The 26979-nt window shown below is 38.4% G+C and overlaps 1 protein-coding gene across 4 annotated transcripts in view; it reads right to left on the reverse strand.

Moving 5' to 3' along the window:
• schip1.L (schwannomin interacting protein 1 L homeolog) overlaps window positions 1-26979 on the reverse strand; it is a 190684-nt gene that overhangs the window by 20699 nt on the left and 143006 nt on the right. For 3 of the 4 annotated variants that reach the window (XM_041563354.1, XM_018263751.2, XM_018263752.2), the window contains one exon: window positions 25043-25627. In XM_041563354.1, coding sequence (XP_041419288.1) covers window positions 25043-25627 — 585 coding nt within the window. Of the gene's footprint in view, window positions 1-1034; window positions 1298-25042; window positions 25628-26979 lie in introns of those variants that run through there. The other variant, XM_018263754.2, reaches the window with a different exon arrangement.

Below are 26979 nucleotides of genomic sequence, written 5' to 3' on the forward strand. Positions count from 1 at the left end.
AGAACCCAGCCATGCCTCACAGGTCTGACACTTCTATATGGCAGAAACATACACTGATCCCTTGTTTATTAGGTTCCAGGTCTCATGTTCTTTGCTCCTGTTGGCTAATTTAGTAGCATGACTTTATTTCTTTAAATATATTTCTATTTTTTACAACAGACATGTTAACACTGCATTTACAAAAAATATCTAGGCTACACAACACACAAGAATCATACAATACATAACAGAACAACAGGCAGCAAACACTATTGATTTTGGTCTGTGTGGAAAAAACCTTTTGCAGCCCATATAATGATTTCAGACAGACCTTGGGCTGTACACTCCTCTGGCAACTAGAGGCTGAACATTATATATACACCCAAACTATAATGGTCTGGAACCATAAGGGTAAATCCAAGCCTTTCACTTTTACAGTAGAAGTGTACTGTACATAAAGGGTGACAGCAAGCTACAGTGTGTGCGTGTGTTCCTATATTTATATTTATATAATTCTATACACACACAGCTGAAAGGTAATTATTTCTTGAATAATCGTGTCTTTAATTTTGGGAGGAAAATAATTACAACTTACGTATTTTGTTCATACATCTAACCCTATAGCCCCAAATGGCAAAAAGATATATTACTCTAAAATTTTACTTTCTAAAGTATAGACTGTTGATTACAATACTCATATAAACATTGCCAACCAAATGCAAATATGCAACAAGAACACAGGGTTTGTATCTCCGTTTCCACAATAATAAAAAAAAAAAACAACTAACAAAAAAATGCGAGTAACTTTGAAAGGAAATATTTAGTAGAGATTTTCTTTTTCTATTAAAAACAACAAATGGACCATGAGGCATTTAAACTGTAGAGAATAACAACATTAAATGAAATTCAGGTACCTCCATAGGGAGTGAATAGGCGAAGGTACAGAGCACGGACCATAACGCATTGCTTCACACACACAGGCATCTCGCTTCACAGCACAGCGGAGGCCTGGCATTTCCATGAGGAATATCACTAGATCCATGCTGCATTCTTACCTGGTACGCACAATTTTCCTGGTGTACCATCTCAGAGCATCATCCACCGAGGGAAGAGCAAAAAAGAAGGGCCGATTTAAGAGGATGCAGAAGCAAGAGAAAGTCACAGCATGTGAAGTGGAGGAGAGGAAAAAAACGCCCTGGCTTTGCAGATTAAAATGGATGCTGCCTCAGCCGTCTCAACCTGCGCAATAGCACTGCTCTCTCCACAGAAACCAGGCAGGGCTGCTCTCCTCAGGGAGCAGGCGATGAGGCTTCATAACAACAATCTAGTTGGGACGGAGGTGGGGGGAAGGGAGTTGCTCATCACTAACACAATTGGCCAATTATATGTTGGCTACAAAGAAAGGGATCATTCTGAGGCTGCTGTGTCCTTCTGAGGCTTGAGAAGACAGGCCACTGATGTGGAAAATGTTGGTTCATTAAGACAGAAAAAGCAAGACGAGAAGAAGAAAAACAAAAGTAGAACAACACCTGCTAAACACTTTGCCTGAGTAGGTGGCACAGTAAATGCAGTCATAAAAGACACTGCATTTAGATGCTAATTTTTGTTTTAGCTTGGTGCTTAATTCCATTAAACTGCCACTTTTTCTCTTCCATTATAGGTATTGTATTTGGAGACAGAGAAAAGAGAAACATTGTGTTTTGAAAAAGTTCTTTCTTAAGAACAAGGCATCTAATGATGAAAATGTGTAATATGTGGTTACCTTAAAAGGACCACCACCAAAATCTGTTTTTCTTTAGCGAACGATAATGTAATTACTGTATCTACATTTCATAATACAGTCATTAAACGTGCCAGGTATTTTTTAAAGTTATTTGTTGTACAGGTGTGGGACCGGTTATCCAGAATTCTCTGGACCTGGGGTTTTCCTGATAAGGGGTCTTTTCGTAATTTGGACCTCCATGTTTTAAGTCTACTAAAATATTTAAGCATTAATTAAACCCAAAAGGATTATTTTGTCTCCAATAAGGAAAAATTATATCTTAGTTGGGATCAATTCTAAAGTACTGCTTTATTATTACAGAGAAAAGGGAAATACATTTTTAAAAAAATTTAAAAATTTGAATTATTTGATTAAAATGGAGTCTGTGGGAAGTGGCTATCCCATAATTAGAGCTTTCTGGATAACGGATCCCATACCCGTAGTTCTACAGCAGTTGGGGTGTTGATGGCCGCTTCTCCCTGTATTAGATACATGCGTAGGCAAAAACATATTTGTATCAGCTTTCTGTTGAGAGACCAGTGCAATAAAGCCTTCTCATACATTTACTAGCATGGATGGTTGGAAATATACATCGAACAGTAACCCATTGAAACAAAGCTTTGATTTGACTATGGCAGGGAGAATTATGAAAACAAAGGTCTGTTTTGTTGCTATGGTTAACAGTATTAGTATAAATTGCCCCATATTTGACAATAATGGACAGAACCTCAGTCAGTAGGCCGAGTACTTAATAAAAAAACAGGGTCTAAAATGGAAATATAGCGGGTGCTCCCAAATAATTCATTGGGGGGGGGCAGATAACAGTAAAATATCTTTTTCATTTTGTATTAACTAGTTTGTTGAAGCGCAATCAACTCATTTTAAAATTAAATGCCAAATAAAATGATAATTAGGGCAATGAAATGAATCATTAAGAAATGCTAATGTTACCAAAGCAAATATGTGACAGGAAGGAAAAACGCATTAGGCACATGCAATCGAGGGGTTAAGTACAAGCACCCCGAGTTTATAAAAAATTCGCAAGCTATATTATGTAACCAAGTTGGCATCCACTGTCGACTCCATTCTCCCGTTTACAGTTCACAGCTATTTGCTCTAATCATATGTGAAAGTAGCTGGCAGCTTCAGTGCTAGGCAGAACCACACTTCTAAAAAGAACAGAAAAATTCTTAACAATTCACATTTAAGCAATGCAGGCATACTGTGCACTTCCAATGTAAGATCAGCTGGCACATCTCTTGGCATATACACTGAGATTTCATTAGAAATTCACATGAGCAGTCCACACACAGACACATTCCTAGCCCAGAGATCTGTACACATTCCTATCATGTATAATCTACCCTGACTAAACAATCCTTTCAATAGAAGGGCTTTGTTACTTAGGCTTTAGCAGTGCTGCCTTTCCATTGGCTCAAACAGGGCTATTGTCAGCATTCTGCAAACACACATGAAAGGACCCCAGCAAACCAGTGTGGGTGGGTGCAATCTGATAATAGTTAAATGGGACAATGTTTAAAATGCAAAGCAAAAACCTTTCAGGAACTATACAAGTAGTCTGTTTATACTGTAAGTATTAAGAGGAATTTATCATGGATTTGCTATGTGCAAGCAAAGACACGGTAAGATATTTATCTGACTGAAGAGCATCTCTGCCTGTAAAGCTGATGGCACAAGGGACATATTTTCCTCCGGAAAAGTGCCTAAACTGCCATTTTCAGCTTCCATTCTGCACCAGCAGGTATCACTTATTATTCTAATTTTCCCCATGAAAAAGCACTATTTTATTTGTCTTTCAGTATTGAGCACAAGGGACCCACTCAGTCTGAACAGACTGCTAACTAGTCAGGCTTAGAATATCTTTGAATCACATCACTTTAGCAAGGTAAGGTCTTTTAAGTTTTAATTACTGTATAATCAGTAACAAAAACAGATCAAGAAAGACAGAATCATAACACTATGCTCTAGAAAAAAAAAAAGCATGATGCATGAATAAGAAATCTAATTTATAGCTTATATGATGGCTGGAATATACGAGTGCACACCACCATCCCCCACCTTCCCCCTAACTAGCACATCATTCAGGTGAAAGTTCAGGAGGATCAGCCTGAATTGGGACCTGTCCTAACCAACTTCCCAAAGGTAAGGACAGGGTTAACTTTGCCTCCTGACACTATGTTTTGCTCCTCACACCGGACTGAGAAGTAAAGCACAACCCCAGAGTTCAAGGGGTGGTTCGCCTTTGAGTTACCTTTTAGTATGTTATATAATGGATAATTCTAAGCAACTTTTTAATTGGACTTCATTTTTTCTTTCTTATAGTTTTTGAATTATTTGCCTTTATCTTCTGACTCTTTCCAGCTTTCAAATTGACCCCATCTAAAAGAAAATGTTCTGTAAAGCTACAAATGTATTGTTATTGTTACTTTTTATTACTCCTCATTCTGTTCAGGTCCTCTCCTATTCATATCCCATTGTCTTATGCAAATCAATGCATGGTTGCTAGGGTAATTCAGACCCTAGCAACCACATTAGCCACATCACATTACTAAAAGTTACTTTAAAGGTTAAAGTGGACTGGTCTAGGAGACAGGAATGTTTATGCCTCGAATGTCAAGTAATGTGTCAAGATTGTCATTATTTAGAAATGTACTCAATGGAACATTTCTTTTACACGGACTTTATTGCTGTAACTCTTTAAAATTGCTGTGACATAACTGTATCAATAAAATCTTCTTTGAGCAAAAAAAAAAAAAGGTTAAAGTTGAACTATCACAAAAATTAAAATTTAATAAAAGCTTTCTCATACTGAAATAAGAAACTTTCGAAATATAATCAATTAAAAAATCTGCATTGTTTCTGAAATAATCAAGTTTATCTTCACTATTCTGCTCTCAGCATCTGTCTCCTCATTCTCTCTTCAGTCAGGAGTTGGGTGTCAGATGAATGATCCAATATATCTTATAGGGGGGCTTCCTTTCCTAGCAGGTGTATTAGAGCTAACTTAAATAACTGATTCCAGTACAAACAAAATCTAACAAAATAACTGTCTTTTGCATTTATTCTGCATGTAGAGACAGGATTTTCTAACAAAACAACTGTCTTTTGCATATATTCTGCATGTAGAGAGACAGTGATTTTAATAGAACAAGCTCTAATACATATTCTAGGCAAAAGGAGTCCCCCCCCCTATAATATATATTGGATCATTCATCTAACACCCAGCTCCTGAATGAAGAGAGAATGAGGAGAAACAGATGCTGAGAGAGGAATAATGAAGATAAACTTGATTATTTCAATGCTATAATAGTTTTTAACTGATTGTATTTAGAAAGTTTCTTATTTCAGTATGCTGAAACTAATATTACATTTTTATTTTTGCAACAGTTCCCCCTTTAACAATCCCTTTAAGTATATGACTCCTCTTGTGACCAACTCTCTCCTTCATTGCATGAAATCTGTATTCCCATGTATAGTCCTCACTACTTTTAATGGGAACTAAAGAAATAGGAAGAAAGTTTGCCCAGGAAGTCTGCCTGCATACAAAGAGTGGCTGTATCCTCATACATGCAGAGCAGCACTATGCAGCAAAATTTATCTTGTAGCCCAGTAAACTATATCCCAGAGGTACTCAGTGAATATCATAAATTAGAATTGCTGCTTAGTGGTATCACTTGTGCTTCCTGACTCACCGAAACTTGTGCTTAATAAGAATCTGCTGCCTAATGAGAAATATCATGTAACTCCTTGGTGACGTCTAATGTATATTTAAAAATAGAGATAAATGATTCCCAATATAATGGCCATCAGGCTTTGAGTGAAAGCATTAATTATATGAATCGCTTACCTTATACCAAGCTGCCATACAGTGGCATAACTATATAGGCAACAGACCCCCGTGGACACAGGGCCCAGGGGACAGAGGACGGGGGCTGGACCACTGGGACTGCCGCACATAAATCCCCTCTCCACAGCCACTTTTTAATCTTAAAATTTGTATGCTCGTCTGCCACAGCACACAAGAGTGGGGTTTTGGTGAAGGGTAACTAAGTAATGGACCCCCCCCCAGGGAGAGCATAGCATGGCTAATTTTTTCAACCACCCCCATTTCTGTTGCCACACCCCCTAATTACCATGTTCATTTTACAAAATTTGGCAGGTTTTGAAAGTTGATGTGTTATTCCAGTTTTGCTAATGAAGGTGAATTGCCCTTTAAGCTGCAAGTAACTTTTTCCCCAAGAGACCTGCTTATCTTTAATTGTTACAATTGCTTCTTTGCTTATCTTAAATTGTTACAAAAGTATCAAGTAAACAGGTGCACCTGCCACTTATTCTGTTCTCTCTGCCAAATGCCAATTAACTTAGAAAATTTGCATTTTTTTCTGGCTGTTCAGAGCAGGAGAGAAGTCGGACATTTTAGTAACAATCTGGGACTGCGGGTTGAGCTGTCAAAATCGGGACTGTGCCGCTCAATACAGGACAGTCGGGAGGTATGGTCCCCATATCAATTAGTCTCATGTGCATAAAATATTATTTAATTTGGTTTTAAAAGGGATCTAAACGTAAAAGAATTAACACAAGAGCTTAAGAAGCTAAATGCATGACTAGTCTTGGTGTAGGAAGGAAGGATTTGGGTCCCAAGAGCACTGGGCTTATTTTTACCCTACAATCTATATAAGCCGAGACAGATTTACCCTTAATGGAGGGGTCCACTGTACTAGGGGAAAGAATGACTAAGAAGCTGGAGCAGTGTTTAAACTAGGTGAGGTGGGGGTGAGTTGCAGTATTATGGAGAAGTTAGTGTAGACTGAACAGTAGGATTAGTAAATGGACATGTGGAAGGAGTGAGGGGCACATAATATAACAGTTTGGTTATTTGGTAGTCCCTTTGTGGACTGGTAGACTACAGGTGGATCTGTTTGGCAGGTCTTGTGATTTTATGTCTCCAAAATGTGCCTCCAAGTCAGAAATGCAAAATGAGAGATGGGAGCAACATGTTTGGATGGCTTGGTGAGCAACATATTGATCGCTAGCCACTGTTTGGGGATCACTGGTTTAGAAGATGCCACTGTTACAAAGAAAACTGTATGACAGTAACTATAGTTCTAACTCTCTATTGTGTAATGTAAATATTAGAAGGAAAAGTACTAACCTAAGTGGTAGTATTGAGGTGGGATGACTGGGTTGTGAATGTAAATGGTTACACTCTTAGAGAGAGAGAGAGAGAGAGAGAGAGAGAGAGAGATATTGTGATGTTTGGGGGATCACAGCGGGGTTTTTTTCACCAAACATGCAGGCCACTCCACGTTAAAGGAAACATTTAGTTTATTTTCTTCAGTTCACATAAATCTCTCACAGACAAGCAGTGGCATAAAAATCAAAACAGCTTCAGTTCAGCAACAAAAATAAGTCCCAACAAAAGAGCCGTGTACTTGCCAAGAAAACTTGCAGTGTCCAGTCTGCTGGGAGTGAACTCCCTAGTCTTTTAGAAAATAACTTTCTCCAACTCCACAGTGAGTAGCCTCACATGAAAGCCAAACTTTTCTGTTTTAGGGCTCTTACACACGGCCGTTCCGACCTGCGCTCCCCTGCGTTCCGTTTGTTGGCGTTCAGCCGCAGGGGAGCGCAGGAATAGACGCAAGTAATGATTTGAAATGGGGCTGTACTCACTCAGGCGCGTGTAGGCGCCGAACGCAGGAAAAATGCAGCATGTTGCGTCTGAACCTGCGTTCGGCGCCTACACGCGCCTGAGTGAGTACAGCCCCATTTCAAATCATTACTTGCGTCTATTCCTGCGCTCCCCTACGGCTGAACGCCAACAAACGGAACGCAGGGGAGCACAGGTCGGAACGGCCGTGTGTAAGAGCCCTTACACAGCAGTGAGTTTCCACACCTGAGAAAAAACTCCCCCCTCTTTCACCTGCTGCTCACCTCCATTAAACACCCCTTGGATGTCCAGCCCACCTCTGGCTGGTTAACCCCATGGTGTCTTTTAGAGGTAATTTTAAAACCTAAAGAATGGGGATATATATCGGTCATCTACAATATATCCCCCCCAGCTTCTACAATATATATATATATATATATTCCTGTAGAAAGCTGAAACACACTGGGATTTATCAAAATAAAACAGTCACAGTCCAGTGAGTATCCCGCACTCCAACGCAAACACTGTTGCGCCCTGTATAGCCTGGGTGCATGGTTAAAATATATATATTCTTGTATTCAAGAAAACTGGCACTCCCATGTAAAAATTCTCAATTGTTTATTTCTGTTGTACCAATGTCCAATTTATCGGTCCTTGTTAGGACCTTTCTCAAGGATGTGTATATATATATATATATATATATATATATATATATATATATATATATATATATATTTATATATTAGGGATGCACCGAATCCAGGATTCAGTTCGGGATTCGGCCTTTTTCAGCGGGATTCAGCCGGATCCTTCCGCCCAGCCGAAGCGTATCCTAATTTGCATATGCAAATTAGGGGCGGGGAGGGAAATCGTGTGACTTTTTGTCAGAAAACAAGGAAGTTTCCCCTTCCCACCCCTAATTTGCATATGCAAATTAGGGTTCGGATTCGGTTCGGTATTCGGCCGAATCTTTAGCAAAGGATTCGGGGGTTCGGCCGAATCCAAAATAGTGGATTCGGTGCATCCCTAATATATATAGGGGTATATATATATATATATATATATATATATATATATATATATATATATATATATATATATATATATATAGGTATATGCTACAAACTGCATAGTATATGTTAGGATAATGAGACCCAATTATTATTAGAAATGAAAGATGCTTCACGAATAGGTAAGTTTGTTATTATCGGATTCGGTTCGGTATTCGGCCGAATCTTTAGCAAAGCATTCGGGGGTTCGGCCGAATCCAAAATAGTGGATTCGGTGCATCCCTAATATATATAGGGGTATATATATATATATATATATATATATATATATATATATATATATATATATATATATATATATATATATATATGCTACAAACTGCATAGTATATGTTAGGATAATGAGACCCAATTATTATTAGAAATGAAAGATGCTTCACGAATAGGTAAGTTTGTTATTATGGGACTTCAATTATCCAGACTGCACTGGAGTAATGGGGTGTATGTGTATATATACACATACACACACACACACAAATACAAGTCCTTTGTACTAATATATATATGCTCACTGTGGTTTGTTTGGAGGGGTTGACCTTTTTTTTTCTTAACCGAAATCAACTATGTAACCCAGAAACGTATAATCTATACCGCTGACTCTCTTGACAGCTATGTGAAACCTACATTGTTGCCAGTTAATGGGTTAAACACCACTACAATTCTACAGCTAACAGGGATCTGAATACAATAGGGTGTTTAAGGTGTTGTATCTGCTATGTTGCTCTCCTACAGAGTAGCAAATGTGGAAGATAGGTTCATTTCATCCAAGATAATATGAACATATTAAAATGCAAATGCACATTTCACTTATTAATAAGTAAGCATGTGTGATGAGCAGAACAATGCCTGTATTCACAATAAATTATTCAGGGGAAAAAAATGTTCTTTCACAGGATGCTCAAACAGGAAACTCCAAGGATTGCAGCAAATTATAAACGTGAACAAAAATCTCACTTGTAAAACCTAAGCTTGGTATCTCCCTTAAAATGTAAGGCAGCATGACAGACATTTTCTTGTCTGATTCTACTATAATTTTTCTTGTCTAGAAAGCACTTTGGGAAAGCATTTTATCATCTCAACTTGCTGAAATGACCTGCTAATCTCAAAAACATGAAATGAGATAGAGGACTAGCAGTAAGTGTCGGATTTATTTCATGACAGTGAGCAAGCTTATCTTAGCAAAATGAGTGCATGGTTCGCTTCCCCAAATAGCCTGAACCAAGTCTGTTCTCTGTTACACATAATAGACTTCCTAACCACAGCAGCTTCAGGAGCAAAAAACTCCAGGTTTCACAAGGCCACTATACCATTTTTTTTTATATAAAAATGTAAAGCTTTAAAAAGATTTCTCATTGTATACACATTTTAAGCACTTTTGCAATTCACAATAATTATTTTTCTTGAAGATTCCAAGACAAAAATTTATTGTACATTACTGTAGTATATTGGTGCTTTAGATATATGTAAACAATTATAACTGCAAACATACTGAATTTTCAATGAACAACAGCACCACCTGCAGGTCAGTATCCAGCTGTGACCTGGCAGATAAGAGTGCCAGAAGAAAGAAGCCAGTTCTTATTTTGCTCTCTTTAGGAAAGACATCCGAAACCATTTTTCATGTTCTTTATGAGCAAATTTGACGATGCAAGTTTAAGAAACAGTAAGGGGCAGATTTACTAAGGGTCAAATATCGAGGGTTAATTAACCCTCGATATTCGACTAGGAACTAAAATCGTTCGACTTCGAATATCGAAGTCGAACGATTTAGCGCTAATCCTACGATCGAACGATCGAAGGATTATTTGTTCGATCGAACGATTAAATCCTTCGAATCGAACGATTCGAAGGATTTTAATACAACGATCGAAGGAATATCCTTCGATCAAAAAAATTCAGGCAAGCCTATGGGGACCTTCCCCATAGGCTAACATTGACTTCGGTAGCTTTTAGCTGCCGAAGTAGGGGGTCGAAGTTTTTCTTAAAGAGACAGTACTTCGATTATCCAATGGTCGAATAGTTGAACGATTTTTAGTTCGAATCGTTCGATTCGTAGTCGAAGGTCGAAGTAGCCCATTCGATGGTCGAAGTAGCCCAAAAAACACTTCGAAATTCGAAGTTTTTTTAATTCGAATCCTTCACTCGAGCTTTGTAAATGTGCCCCTAAGTGCAGCATCACAATTGGATATGATGTTAAAAGCAGGAGTTTATGAAACCTGTATCTCTAAACCACCAGATTAAATCATAATCCTACTCTCTTTTTGCTGGCATTTAATACCACACCCTAGCAGACATCCTAGCATTACATGGCACAGTGGTGCCTATGTATGCCAACCTTAAAGGGGTTGTTCATCTTTGAGTTTAACGTTAGTATGATATACAAAGTGATATTCTGAGACAATTTGCAATTGGTTTCCATTTTTTTCTGATTTGTGGTTTTTAAGTTATTTATCTTTTTATTCAGCTGCTCACCAATTGTAATTTCGGGCATCTGGTCTCCAGCAACCATGCATTGATTTGAATAAGAGCCTTTAATAGGAATAGAAGAGGGGCTAAATAGAGTAATAAAAAGTAGCAACATCCATACATATGTAGAAGGAAAAGGTTAAAACCAAGTAAGCCTTATCAGAGTCCTCTGTCAAAAGAAACACTGCATTTCTTTCCTTCTATTGTGTACACATGGACGTCTGTATCAGACTTCCTGCCCTCAGCTTAAACCTCATTGCCCTGGGCAAGAGCATGCTCAGTTTGCTCCTCCCCCCTCTTCTCTACTGTAATCTGAGCCCAGAGCAGGGAGAGACTCAGGCAGGAAGTGATGTCACACCACATTAATACTGCAGCTCCTATCCTAAACAAACAGAGTTTCTAGAGCTTTTTATTCAGGTATGGTAAAACATTCTACAGAATAAATATAGCATTCTAGCTTGCACTATTGCAGCTAATCTATTGGCAATAAAATGCCTCCGTAGCTTTCTCCTTTAAAGAGCATTTTAAGGCTGGAGCTGGAAAGAGTCAGAAGAAAAAGGGACATAATTAAGAAACTAAATAAATATAAAAAAATAAATAATGAAGACCAACTGAAATGTTGCTTAGAATTAGAAGTAAACATTAAGGGGAACCACCCCTTTAAAGGAACAGTAACGTCAAAAAATGAAAGTGTTATAAAGTAAAAATTTTAATGCAGTGTTGCCCTGTACTGGTAAACTGCCATGTTTGCTTCAGAAACACTACTATAGTTTATATGCATAAGCTGCTGTGTAGCAATGGAGGCAGCCATTCAAAGGAGTAAAGGCTCAGGTTACACAGCAGATATGCTCTGTAGAACATAATGGTTTTATCTGTTATCCACTATTTTAACCTGTGCCATATAGCCTTTTTTCAATTTCCAACATTGCTACACAAGCAGTTTGTTTCTATGAACAATAGCAGTGTTTCTGAAACAAACACACTGTTGTAGGGCAAATGTACATAGTACTTTCATTACTTTAAAACACTTTTGGTGTTACCGTTCCTTTAAGGGAGCTTACGCTGATTAATTATTAATGATTTTACTTGTGCAGAATAGTAAAGAAACAGGGTTTCGGTTGATATGGTACCATTTGGCCACATGCTGAGGAAGAGCAAGAAAAGGACTCAGCTGGCAATGTAGATGGGGATAGGGTGGAAAACGTCAACAAGAAATTCTCATGAACATCAATGTTAACATGTTGGCAAATGAACAGTTATCTGGCTCATTTTCAATGCTGGCCTATTGCTACTAATACAGATTTATAGCACAGCATTTCTCTAGCAAAAAATGAGTGCCCCTTAAGAAACATCCTCAAGCTTCTACGATCGTAATAACACATGCCAGTGATTTTTCCAGAGACAATGGATACATTATTTGTAGATTTTTTATACCAAATGCAGTAGGAAAATTGTTCTTGCCCTTAATTGATATGCTTCACGCATTTATTCCATTCTGTAATACACTTAGAACAAACCAGAAGAAATTAACCCATATAGAGTATGACTACTACAAAGACTATAAAGATTATTCTGTTTGCTTTTTCCATAAGACAGATACTGTACATAATAGGAACTCCAAGGCTCATTTATTTTCCCTCTTACTGGCACTGCAGTTGCTAATATCACCCTGTTGCTAGTATGTAAACTATACGGTCACTTCAGAAACAATGGTTAATATTAATAATGTGAATATAAATTCTGTACAGTAACAGGGGAGCACTAAAGAGCAGAGTTAGTTGTAACAACTCTGGAACTGCAGTACCACCTGCTGGCCATGCATCGTCACTCGCATTAAAGGTTTCATTCAATGACCCACTCCAAACTAATTACATATGCTTGATTTGAAGCAAACACAAAGAACTGTAATAAATCAATCCCAGGGGGTCAGTAGTATGGAATTGCTCTAACTGGTGATGGCTCACTGCACAAACTCTCTAATTTATGGGACAGGCAACAACTTAAATCATGCAGTGCAATACAGCAATATGCCAGAGATTCTGCCAAAGTGGTAGTGGGTAGCAACAGCAATAAAGCAGGGAATCCTGGGTATTCCATTAACAAGACTAAATGCAAAACTGGATTAAACCAATTTATTCATCTGTAGTGCCATTCTGCCTCAGCTATACCATGCTTTTTTTCTATTTGTGACCATTTTTCTAATACTGACGTTTGGGGGGGGGGTTACCTTGAATTTAATTTTTAGTATGTTATAAAAGTATGTTATATAATGGCTAATTCTAAGGAACTTTTCAATTGACCATCTTTTTTTTTTTTAATAGTTCTTGAATTATTTGCCTTTTGGGGGTCAATGGCCCCATCTAATACTTCTTTTAATCACTTTAATTTCACTGTAATTTGGACACTGGAAACCAGATTGCTAAAATTGCAAACTGGAGAGTTTATTTCTGGTGAACAATCTGAAAACACATGAACTGAAAAAAGTATTGGCCGGTGAACAACACATTTCAAGGAACAGTAACACCAAAAAAAGCTAAGTAATTAAAATATAATGTACTGCTGCCTTGCACTGATAAACGCTGCTGTGTAACCATAGGGCAGCCATTCAAAGCTGAAAAATGAGAAAATGCACAGGATAGACAGCAGATAACAGATACGCTCTGTAGTATACAAAGGAATTCTTCAGAACGTATCTGTTATCGACTGAGTGCCCTGTGTTTGAATGGCTGCCCCCATGGCGAAACAGCAGCTTGTTTATATAAACTATAGTTATGTTTCTAAAACAAACACACCAGGTTTACAAGTGCAGGGCAACAGTACATCATATTGTCATGTCTTTCAAACACTTTATTTGTTGTTAGTGTTCCTTTAATTTTACCCAGTTATACCTATATCAGGATATTCTGAAATCATTTCTATTCCTTCATGCCATTACATCAGAGCCAGGTGCATCCTGCATTCATAGCAGTTTCTGTGAACCAAAGTGCATTCCATCCATGATTAAAAGATTACACTGAAACCTTTCCATGCCACAGAGTTAGGTTTTAAATTCTTATTTTATCCTTTGTGCGTCCCCACTATTATTCCAGGCACTCCAACCCACTTTGTTCATTGTTTTTTTTAGCAAGCATAACATTTCCTGTACTGCTTTCTTCCTGTTATTAAGTGGCAGAGCACAATACCATAAAAGTGCACACGTTGCAACATGCCATAATGGGTATAAAAGCAGAGGTTTGTCTTTTTTAGGAATATCAACTCTTTGGAAATGAAAAAAAAAATGGACTTAATGTAAAGATCATGAGTTGCAACTGGTGGCCGAGGGCCAAAAGTGTAATTTTGTGTTTGTTTCATGCCTAAAGCTCCAAAGATTCATTAGTGTGATAGCACGAGTTTTATAAAATTCACCTACAAACGTGGCATTTGGGATAAGTGGACACTGATCATCACTGTTCTACACCCTCACTGAGATTCACTGCATTCTGCAGAATATAAATTCACCACAAATCTTATAGTAATTAGCAAGCAAGCTGTAAGATCCCATATGAAAGAAGAGTACAATTTTAAATACAGGTATGGGATCCATTGTCCGGAAAGCCGTTATCCAGAAAGCTCTGAATTACGGAAAGGCCAATCATAAAAATGATTTCCTTTTTCTCTGTAATAATAAACCAGTAGCTTGTACTTGATCCAAACTAGGATCTAATTAATCCTTATTGGAAGCAAAACCAGCCTATTGGGTTTATTTAATACTTACATGATTTTCTAGTAGAGTTAAGGTAAGGAGATATTACAGAAAGATCTGTTATCCAGAAAATCCCAGGTCCAGAGCATTCTGGATAACAGGTCTGTACCTGTAGATATCTGCAAAATAAGCAAAACATAAAGGGGAATGAACCAACACATCATACAGACTCCCAAAAGGTGCAACAAGGAGCGCTACACAGTGGAATTGGTGGATGGCATGTTTTGCTGCATCATATCCTGTCTGAGTCGTCACAACACTGATAGGCCAGCAGAATATGAGCACTGGAATCTGACCTGGCACTGAAATGGTTATGGTCTGTGATCACCTACCACTGCAGAGCCTTAAGCTGCCCATAAGCATGCAGATTATTAGCCTATGTCGGACCAACAATCGTCCGTGCCAATCTTCCGATCTGCAACTAAACATTCAGACTAATATAGAGTAGTAAAGTGAACAAATCACACAATGCTAGAGCCATTTAGTGACAGACAGCAATCGTACAAAAGTTTTGTCCGACAAATGTTAGTGACAGTCTCCCATTGATATCGTCAGGCAATACAATCAAAAATCTTATCAGTAGCCGACATAAATCTTTTAACCTGTCCGCACACTCCACACACGGTCCGAAAATCGTACAAACCTTTGCTTCGTACAATAGTATCTTTACGTCTATGACCAGCTTTAGACAGAATGTAATACAGTCCCCTGCATGTAAGCATCATATTATAGCAAAGGCACAAATGACCCCAAAAGCTTAAACAGTTCCCAGTAACTACAGATATTTGCCTAACTACAGTAGCATAATTAACACATGGCTAATATACACTTTAATTTACACCCCTTTTTTAAAGAGCGCTCAATGAACAGGGCTTTTTACTGAACACAAGCCACACGGACAATAACATACTTTCACACTATGGAATGCTAGCATCATCTTATATTTACTGGCTGACTCTTAGCCTCCATCATAAAATTAAACAACAAAAACAGCAAACCAAATTGATTGTATACAAAGGCACATTTCTTGTTCTGGAGAGATAATCAGCAGATTTTAAAAACTCACCGATCGTGAATTGGCGTTGGTCATTTCTACAGGTAATGTCTTTACTGCCATATACAAAATCCCATAAATCTGACTTCCACTTCAGGTGTAATCCTTGGACTCATTACTTTCAGTAAGCAAAGTCATTAAAATGTGCATTCATTATTGCTCTGAGACATGAGATTACTTTTCCCATTCCGTGTAAACTTTGGCCAATCTCCACCCTGGCCAAAGTACACAACAGATGGGATGACAGGTATAATAAATCCCATTAGAACAGCAAATAATATACATTTATTAATGTACCATGACAATTTACTTTTTTGATACTGACAATTGTGCTAGTTTATAAAGTAGATACAGTTATTTAAACTGCATGGAAAAGGACATTATAAAATGTTTCACATTTGCAATCTTCCTCTGGTATAGGACCTATACAGCATGCTACTATAGCAGTGAATAGCAGCAAACAGACAATAGGGCATGGATATGTACAGGTATGGGATCCGTTATCCGGAAACCCATTATCCAGAAAGCTCCAAATTAAGGAAAGGTCGTCTCCCATAGATTCCATTTTATACAAATAATTTTTAAAAATTATTTATCCTGGCCCCTCCGCCGCCTGAGGCAGCAGCAGTTGTTGCTGCCCCCCTCCCCCGGAAATTCACTCTTAAAGTACCAGGATCAGCATTTTTGCTGCCCCTGGTACCTAGTAGGGTGCTGCCGCCTGAGGCGACAGCCTCAACTCGCCTCATTGGTGAAGCACCCCTGCTTTTTCTCTGTAATAATCAAGCAGTATCTTGTACTTGGTCCAAACCACAATATAATTAATCCTTATTGGAGGCAAAATCAGCCTAATGGGTTTATTTAATGTTTAAATGATTTTCTAGTGGACTGAAGAACCAGATTAAAGAGCCATTATCCAGAAAACCTCAGGTCCCAAGCATTCTGGAGAACAGGTCCCATACATGTATCTATATAAAAACAGAACCATATGAAATCATGAAAATCACACATATTTATAAAACAGTGTAAAAAAGCAGTGCAAAATTATAGCTTCTATTGCAGTTTTTCTGTAACGTTGTCTGTCAAAGAGGGTGAAGGCCTGCTCATTTATTGACCTGGCCAAAAGAGAGACATCTATGTATAATCAGTATATACAAAATATCTACTAATTTTAGTACCAAACACTATAAATATTATCTTTGCAAATACCGCTTAAATTGGATTCAGTGTGCATAAAGACTATTGATACCAAGTGCCCATTAACACATATACTGGCGGCCAATAATTCTGTTTGCATGTGAACAGCTCACCCGTGAGTGATGGTGACCCGGGTGCATATACCCCGGGTCCTGCTCCTAAGTTCACAGTGCCTTAAAAAGTATTAAGGGTAAATCGTCCAAAGGAACTCACCAGATCCAACGGGTGGCTCGGGTGCATCACCCCAAACCCGTAGCTGTAGGTGAGTCAAGATCAATTTTCAAGAATAGACAAGCACTCCGTTTCCATCCATATAGGTTAAAAGGTAACTTTTATTACAACTTTGTTAAAAACATCAAATCCCTGATGCGTTTCGTATGAGCAGATACGTCTACATATCTGCTGATACGAAAGGGATTTGATGGAAACGGAGTGCTCGTCTATTCTTGAAAATCTATGTTTGTTTAGCTTTGGCTATGTAGAAGCAGCTTTCCCTTTTCTTTTTTTTAGCATGTCTTTCTCGGAATTCTTTCTAGATACGTATTATGAAAGCCTCAAAAAAAATCTTTTTTTACTAGCTTTTAACTAGCTTTTAAATCATATACACAGAATCCATAACTACAAGTTCTCTTCAACATGCTCTCATAATGACAAGCCAGACATTGTATTTACAGCGGTATCAAGGAAATTACAGTGTAGTTCCTTCCCTGAAGATCTAAAATTGTATCTTCCCTTTGCTAATCTTAAACAGAAGGATACAAATGAATGGGTAGCTTTCTACTTAGTTTTATGGGTTTAAAGCAGTGATCCCCAACCAGTAGCTCGTGAGCAACATGTTGCTCTCCAACCCCTTGGATGTTGCTCCCAGTGGCCTCAAAGCAGGAGCTTATTTTTGAATTCCAGGCTTGAAGGCAAGTTTTGGTTGTATAAAACCCAGGTGTACTGCCAAATAGAACCTCAATGTAGGTTGACAATCCACATAGGGCCTATCAAATGGCCAATCACAGCCCTTATTTGGCACCCCAAGAACATTTTTCATGCATGTGTTGCTCCCCAACTCCTTTTACTTCTGAATGTTGCTCACGGGTTAAAAAGGTTGGGGATCCCTGGTTTAAAGGAAAAGGAGCAGTAAATTTGCCGGCATATGTGAGGGTTTCCCAACAGAGGTACTCCATAAATAATAAAAGCAGTCTAGCTCACCTGCTAGACAAACAAGTAAGTGTGAGAAGAGGTATCCATCGGGATAACAGTGACAATGATTTAAAGTAGGGCTGTGCAACTGGAGGCGGCCCTATAGAGGATTTTTATTATTGTCTGCTGAGAAGCTCCACGGACTTCACTATATGAAGTCCGTGGAGATAACAGTGACAATGATTTAAAGTAGGGCTGTGCAACTGGAGGCGGCCCTATAGAGGATTTTTATTATTATCTGCTTAGAAGCTCCACGGACTTCACTATATGACATTGTCATTTTAATTTAATTTGGTCCTGTAACATGCTGTTTGACCTATTATTGGCCTACTAAATGTAATATGTTGGACAACATTGATTTACATGATGGTCAGGGTATACTGTCCACTGCATTAACAATTACATTGGAATAGCAAGCACTTTCAGCAATCCCATAGCAAACACAAATATGACCGGATTTCATCCTCAGCTGCAGAACACATGCAGGAAAAGAGGATGCCTTCATCAAAGGGACATCAGTAAGCTATCCAATGTTCACCAAAGGGATTCTAAAATTTTGAAAAAAGAGCTGGTCATACATGGGCCAACATTAACTGCTGACTTAGCCCTCAAGACTGAATTGGCAGCTTTAGTCACCTAGATGAGGGCTGCTCGACAGATATCTTGTCAAACATCATCTATATTTATAAGGCAGATTAGAAATTCCAATCCAATGAGAATTGCATCTGCCCATAGATGCGGTTCTCGTCGGAGGATGCCACATAAGAACCTGTTATGATTCAATCATTGGCCTGGGTGCTATAAAATTAAATCACCGCAATTTGGCCTAGCCTATGGGTGGTCAGATCAGGCAAAGATCTACTCATTTGGGAACTTCACTGATGTTTATGAAATTATAACAAAGGTTTTGTAATTTATCCCAGACCTGCTTTATGTAATGCACCTTTTTCACAAAACAACTGGTCAGAGACTTGGCCAGCACAAACTCAATCATGCAAAATGGTAGCTTCACTTGGACCCTGCCCACTGTAAAGTAGTCAACTGTGAGAGGTGGCTGCCAACACAATTAACTCCATTAGAAAAATAATTTATGTCAAGATCCTTTAGTTGACACATAATTTGCCCTAGCAACACAATGTCCTGCATGTTTACTAACATTGGAGATAAATATCTGGAGAGATTTCTGGAGATGTTGCCCATGGCAACCGATCATCAATTAGATTTACACAGCCACAGCCAAGTTAGAAAACAAAAGCAAAGATCTGATTGGTTGCTATGGGCAACATCTCCAGAAATCTCTCTAGATATTTATCTCCAATGTTAGTAAACATGCCCCTTAGCTGGCCATAGACGAGCAGATTGTAGCTTTATATGATATGAACAATCGCATGCATTTTTCTGACCTGCCTCTAAACATTCAGATTAAAAAATGTAGTAAAAGAACAAATCAGATGATGTTCTGGCCACGACGGTAATCATACAACATGTATGTCCGACAAATAATAGTTGACTGGATACAACAATGTAGGACTACGCACACCCTTCGATTCAAACAGAGATGCCTGGTGCACAAAGGTAGAGGCTCGGCAACCTCACAAACTTCTTAGTAGAAAAGGAACCAATAGCACACAGGACTGGTGAAATCTTCCAATTATTTTATTGTGCAAGCGGAGTGCAATGCATTGCACTCCGCTTGCACAATAAAATAATTGGAAGATTTCACCAGTCCTGTGTGCTATTGGTTCCTTTTCGACAAATAATAGTGACAGTCACCCATTGATATTGTCAGCTAGGCAATACATGCAGAGATATTATTGTTTGCCGTCAGAAATCTTCTAACCTGTCCGATCGACTAAACGACCAATCGACATGGCACGAAAAGTGTCAGAACAATTCCGATCTGAAATGGGTCCTCCTAAGTAATCCAATTCTTAGTCAGAAGAGCTGATTATTTATCAGTGATTTCACGGTATCAGGTAACTGTACACTATCCCCCCTCAGGAATGCAAGGGGTGTGGCCTAGCAGGACACAGAATTAATTTTTTATGACCTCTTGTTAGTAGGAACTGGGCCAAGAATATCATGACCATAGCTCCCTATAGAAACATAGATGATATTATTTTTATTGGTTATTAATTTTCCCATGGATTCCAAAAATACTAAACATCAATATTGTGTGACCTGCCCCTGCCCAGATATTCACATCTGATAAAAAAGAGTACCAAACATAGTCATGTTTGGACTCGTTTGAAAGCTATTACCTTGAACCCCTCACCAATTTTTTTTATACAGTTGTTACAACAGGTATGGGTTCTGTGAGGATAAATATGTTTGCGTGTATGTTTTGTGTGACCTCCACTTCACCTGTGAGGGGCCTTGCTGTAAAATCTATATTCTCCTTGGGCTTTCCCCCCTACTCATGGAATCAGCCAGGTGAAGAAATGTTTTTTCATGATACCGTGGCCTGTTTTGTTAATTCCTTATTACTCTTTTAGAGGCCTATAAGAAATACCACCTTATGACCATGGTTACAGTTGTCCAAGAGGACATTCAATGGTACAGCAAGAAGGGTCAGCAATCTACTTCCTATTCTGTCAAGGTTGATTTTAGCCTCAATGGGATTGGTCACATGCAAACTGCCTTGCAATATGCTTATAGCACTTCTGCCAATCTAGCTCATTCCCATGGCCAATAAATCATTAGCTACTCTATCAATCTAGTATTACTGGGAGTTGGTGGCTTCAAATAAATTTACATGAGTCTCAAATGACCCTGTCCTATAATACTGCTCTGCACATCCAATAACCTAGTGAAATGTAGGCAAATGATTGAGGAAGTAGCTGGCCATGTGCAGAAACACTGGTCAAAGAGGTGTCTACTATGCATGCTTTCTGCTCCTATGAAAATCAGCCATGCGCAGTACACACCTCTTTGACTGTCTTCACATTCAAAGAGAGAAGGAGAGCTCAGAAAAGAAAAGGCTTGATGCTAGACCAGAAAATAGCTGAAATATGCTGCATTTTCAGTTTGAGATTTACAAACAAAATGAGGCTGTAGGCTGGTGATTAGATTTACTAGCTTCTCCTTCCCAACAGTGACTTGACAAAATCATAATGTTGAAAAGTGAAAGAGGTTTCTGCTTTTGTCCTGCTTCGTGCAAAAATAACAAAAGAAAAAATTGATTTTTATTTTTAACAAGAAAAGTAATGTTCAGCCCTATTCAGTGAGTTCAGGTCAGGTCAGGTAACTCTTGCAGCCAAATGTAATTTTGCTTTTAAACATCAGTAAATGCGATATGTTGCTATGGCTTATTAGAACTGGAGCAAGCATTCACCTATTATTTTATACCCAGTTACCTACAACAACCAATCAGATATTTGCTTTCACTATTCTGACTGATTAGTCGAAAAAGTGTAATCACAAAAGAGTGTGTGTGTGTGTGTGTGTGTTTTAAAATTTTGAATAAAATGGAGTCTATCAGAGATTCTGTAATTCTGAGCTTTTTGGATAACAGGTTCCTGGATAATGGATCACACACAGGTTCCTGGATAATGGATCGCGCGCACGCACACACACGTACTGGGGTGTTTTCTGAACAAAGATTTTTAGTGAAGCAGTATTCAGTTGTATAGTATTAAATCAAATGTGAAAAACTGGTTGTGCAAAAATGTGGGTACCCTTGTAATTTTGTCAATTTGAATGCATGTAACTGCTCAATACTGATTACTGGCAAAACCAAATTGGTTGGATTAGCTTGTTAAAGGAATAGTTCAGCGTGAAACTAAAAACTGTGTAAATAGATAGGCTGTGCAAAATAAAAAATGATTCTAATATAGTTAGACATCCAGTCACTCCAGTCTTTATACATTACATATTTGGCTAACTAAGTACTGTATATTAGAAACATGTTTTATTTTGCACAGCCTATCTATTTACCCAGTTTTTATTCTTGCACTGAACAATTCCTTTAAGCCTTGAACTTTGGCAAGTGTGTCCAATCATGCGAAAAAGTTATTTAAGGTGGCCAATTGCAAGGTGTGCTTCTGTTTGACTCTCTTCTGAAGAGTAACAGCATGGGATCCTCAAAAGATCTGAAAACAAAGAGTGTTCAGTATCATGGTTTAGGTAGGGGAAGGCTACAAAAAGCTCAGAGGTTTAAACTGCCAGTTTCAACTGTAGGGAATGTAATCAGGAAATGGAAGGCCACAGGCACAGTTGCTGTAAAACACAGGTCTGGCAGGCCAAGAAAAATACAGGAGCAGCATATGCGGAAGATTATGAGAATGGCTACAAACAACCCAAAGATCACCTCCAAAGTCCTGCAAGAACATCTTGCTGCAGATAGTGTATCTGTACATCGTTCTACAATTCAGCGCGATTTGCACAAAGAACATCTGTATGGCAGGGTGATGAGAAAGAAGCCCTTTCTGCACTCACGCCACAAACAGAGTTGCTTGTTGTATGCAAAAGCTCATTTAGACAAGTCACAGTCATTTTGGAACAAGGTACCTTGGTCTGATGAGACAAAAATTTAGTTATTTGGTCATAACAAAAACCTCTTTGCATGGCGGAAGAAGAACACCGCATTCCAGGAAAAACACCTGCTACCTATTGTCAAATTTGGTGGAGGTTCCATCATGCTGTGGGGCTGTGTGACTAGTTCGGGGACTGAGGCCCTTGTTTAAGTCTAGGGTCAGATGAATTCAACCCAATATCAACAAATCCTTCAGGATAATGTTCAAGTATCGGTCACAAAGTTGAAGTTAAGCAGGGGTTGAATATTCCAAAAAGAAAATGACCCTAAACACACTTCGAAATCTACAGGGAGAAGTACAATGTTCTGGAATGGCCGTCACAGTCCCCCCACTTGAATATCATGGAAAATCTATGGGATGATTTGAAGCAGGCTGTCCATGCTCGGCAGCAATCAAATTGAACTGAACTGGAGAGATTTTGTATGGACAAATGGCCAAAAATACCTCCATCCAGTATCCAGACACTCATCAAAGGCTATAGGAGCCGTCTAGAGGCTGTTACGTTTGCAGAATGAGGGTCAACTAAGTATTGATGTAATATCTCTGTTGGGGTGCCCAAATTTATGCACCTGTCTTTGTTATGATGCATATTGCATATTTTCTGTTAATCAAATAAACTTTATATCACTGCTGTAATACTAATGTTTCCATAAGGCATGTTATAACTTTATAACTTAACTTTTTCATAAGATTGTATATAGTGAATAAAGTACCCCCTCTTGTAAAATATTAGGATATTATAAGTTACCGAGGAGTTCCATGACCACATAAAAACACAAGGCCAAAGGCCAAGTGTTTTTATACAGGTCATAGAACTCCAAGGTGACTTCTAATATCCTTATATTTTGAAATGGGGTACGTAATTTATTATAATATGCAAGTTTCAATGAATCATGTGACAGAAATGACATCACTAAGCTCCAATTATAACTGATGATATCACTAAGCACCATTTATAAGGATATAATTTAGCAGTTAGGCAATTTATACACAGACTTAAGGTTGAACTTGATGGATGTGTGTCTTTTTTTCAACTTAACTTACTACGTTACTATATTTACAGGACATAAATATAAAGAATACCTGGTACCTCTAAGTTGCATGTATCTTTTTTAACAATTTTGATATGAAAGATGATTGATCTTATCAGATACTATTTTTTTGCATTTTTATAAAGGTTAGAGTAGTACAGGTATGGTAACCAAATTACAGAAAAGCTGTCTCCCACAGACTCCATTTTATCCAAATAATGGAAACTTTTTAAAAATGATTTCCTTTTTCTCTGTAGTAATAAAACAGTACCTTGCATTTGACCAGACCAAGATATCATTAATCCTTATTGGAAGCAAAACCAGCCTACTGGTTTTATTTAATGTTTAAATGATTTTCTACTAGACTTTAGGTATGAAGATCCAAATTACGGAAAGATCCGTTATCTGGAAAACCTCAGGTCCTGAGCATTCTGGATAAGAGGTCACATAGCTGAACTCTCAGTTCTACTAGAAGTACTGAGATGGGTATTTTGTGCGTCTACGTTAATCTCAGTACTAAACTTTGCAAAATTGTTAATGAGCCAGAACCTTTCACAGTTTGCAATGATATGAAAATAAAAATCACATTACAGTACAAACCACACATTTATAAAAGCAATTGCTGAACAGTTTGCTTAATAATAAAACAATGCAGGACACTGAAAAAAACCTTCTCTACTGTTGAATGTGATGCCAGGGAGTGGGACTTCTGTCTATGGCAATCTTTAGGTTCAAGATATACAGTACCATGGCACAGTATATTAGTGTCCATGCCACTAACATCAAGCCAACATTTAAGTCCCACCTTCTTCAAAAAACTATTCTTCTTGAGCAGGAGCAGTTCATAATGGGTTCTAAGAGTCATGTCATCCCTGCAGACAAAAATGTACTGATCAATGAAGTACAATAACTGGACCTTTTTTTAATCAATGGCAAAACCCCTTTATTTTTAATCTTTATTCACAAGCCATTACGATGAGTCAGTTTCATCACTCTGTCCTATCCTTTTCCAGCTTAGTCCATGACTAAGCTCCATGTAAGGACAAGATGTAGGGTGGAGTCCAATGGATCTGATCTAATGGATTACTTTTTGTGAAAATTAACTCATCCTCATCACCATAACATTTCAACTGGGAAAAAAATAACTTCTGCAGTACAGAATATTGCCTGTAAAAGACTCTGTTCACTATGCTACAATGGACGTTTGTCGGTCCAGTTTAAAGTCGGAAACCTGTTCAACTTACAGAAATGAAAAGTTAATAAAATAATAACACATAAAAAGTATTTTATGTGTTAAATTATATTCATCCAAATATATTTTAATTGTATAATTAAAGAAAAGGAACTTACTGATGTGTAGTTCGACCTTGTTTGCCTCTGGTTCCTTGCTTCCTGCTCCTGGAACTGTAAGCCAGCCAGATGCTTTTCCAGTGCCTCCCAGTCCATTGTGGGGAGTTGTGGTTCCTCCCTCATGAGGGTGCCTGAACCCCCAAAAGAATTCACATAAATTCCTCTGCAGTTGTTATGTTGTGGTTTAGGGGGGCTGTGCTTTCCTTTACTTGGAGGTCTCCCAACAACTAAATTTCCATTTAGTTTGTGCCTAAGTGAAGGGTTCCCATTGGAAGCAGACACAGTCCCACCTTTAACATCATCAAACTCTTCTGCCAAACTCCTTCCAGTTCCTATCCTTGCAAAGCAGTTGTCCTTAGGAAACCCATCCACAGCACCAATCTCTTCTTCTTCATCTTCATCTTCCCACTCATCGCTGACTTTGTCCACAAGAAAGTCCTCCTCTTCATAATCCTCTAGAGCAGCCAGTTCCAAACTGGGTGAGGACTTACAGTCTGAGCAAGGGGTCACTTTGTTGGAGCTGGACTCAGAACTTGAGCGACTACAGGCATCACTTCCTAAATCCATGCCATCCTCTCTGTAATCCTGAGTCAGGGTGAAGCAGATAAGTATGCATGGAGAAACAGGGAAACAAAAAGAGGGGCGGGATTGAGAGAAAATTAAATTAATTAATTTCTGAAATAAATCCAAGCACCTCATTTATGCCTGCTCTGCAGGGAAGTTAAAAAAAGACATGAAGCAACTGGAAACTGCCAGCAAGACAAACCATTCCCTGAGGCTACAGAAGACAGACATTCCTGTCCTCCCACTCCCTAGGCTGCACATCAGCTGGAGCCAAAACATTATGGCACATTGCACATGAAGCACCTCTACGTACCTAGTACAGCCAATTATCAGAGCAGCACTTCTACATACCTAGTGCAGCCAATTATCAGAGCAGCACTTCTACATACCTAGTGCAGCCAATTATCAGAGCAGCACCTCTGCATACCTAGTGCAGTCAATTATCAGAGGCAAATTCATTTAAACAGACCTCGCATTTATCTTGTTAAGCTGAAATTCAATTAAGTGCCAAATAATTGTTTACAGTAGCATTCCAAGCCTTAGAAAACATTATCAATAATAATTACATGCTGGATCCTTTTTAGCTCCTTCCTCTCTTTGCAGATAAGCAGGTAGACTCAATGCAAGTGAGTGCTCTATGGTTATGGTGCAAGCTTATCTCACGGGAATGCATGGAATTTAGAGGAAACTGTTTGTTTTGCTCCCCCACCCACTGTTTATACTCTTTACCAAACAGGTTATGAATGGACATACTGTGTGGAAGGATTGAACTTTCCATACAATCTAGCATGAATTTAACTTTGTGGAAACACTGTTGGAGACATAAACACCTGGAGCCTGCACTTATTCTTATAGGATCTATAAGGATGTTGGTACCTGCAGCTCTGTAATATAGCTCAGGCAATATAAAAGCTTTCAGAATACTAAGAAGCTTCAAGATCAGGGTAGTCCAGCCAGGGCCCCTAACTACACAACTCCCAGCATCCAGGGAACACATCCGCCGGAATCTGAGAGTTGTAGTTCACCCACACCTACAGGCATGCACATGTAACCCAAAAATCAACTAAGCGCTGACTAAGAAGTGAAATTTTTTTTTACAAAGAAAAAAATCTGCTCAATACATACCTACAATATGTTTTCACTCCCAATATATATCTGTACAGGTGTTAATAAAGGGTCAAATTCACAGTATATATTATAGTAGAGATGTATATAATGGATCACACACTGTATAAGTTACAGGTATTTATAAAGCAACAGACACTATATACTACAGTAGAGGCATAGATAAACGGTCACACACAAAAGATTAGTGGAGAGTTGTATATTACAGTAGAGGTGCGTATATGACTGTGGAGGTGCGTGTATAGGAC

The sequence above is a fragment of the Xenopus laevis genome, chromosome 5L, assembly GCF_017654675.1.
Source record: "Xenopus laevis strain J_2021 chromosome 5L, Xenopus_laevis_v10.1, whole genome shotgun sequence".
Taxonomy (NCBI): domain Eukaryota; kingdom Metazoa; phylum Chordata; class Amphibia; order Anura; family Pipidae; genus Xenopus; species Xenopus laevis.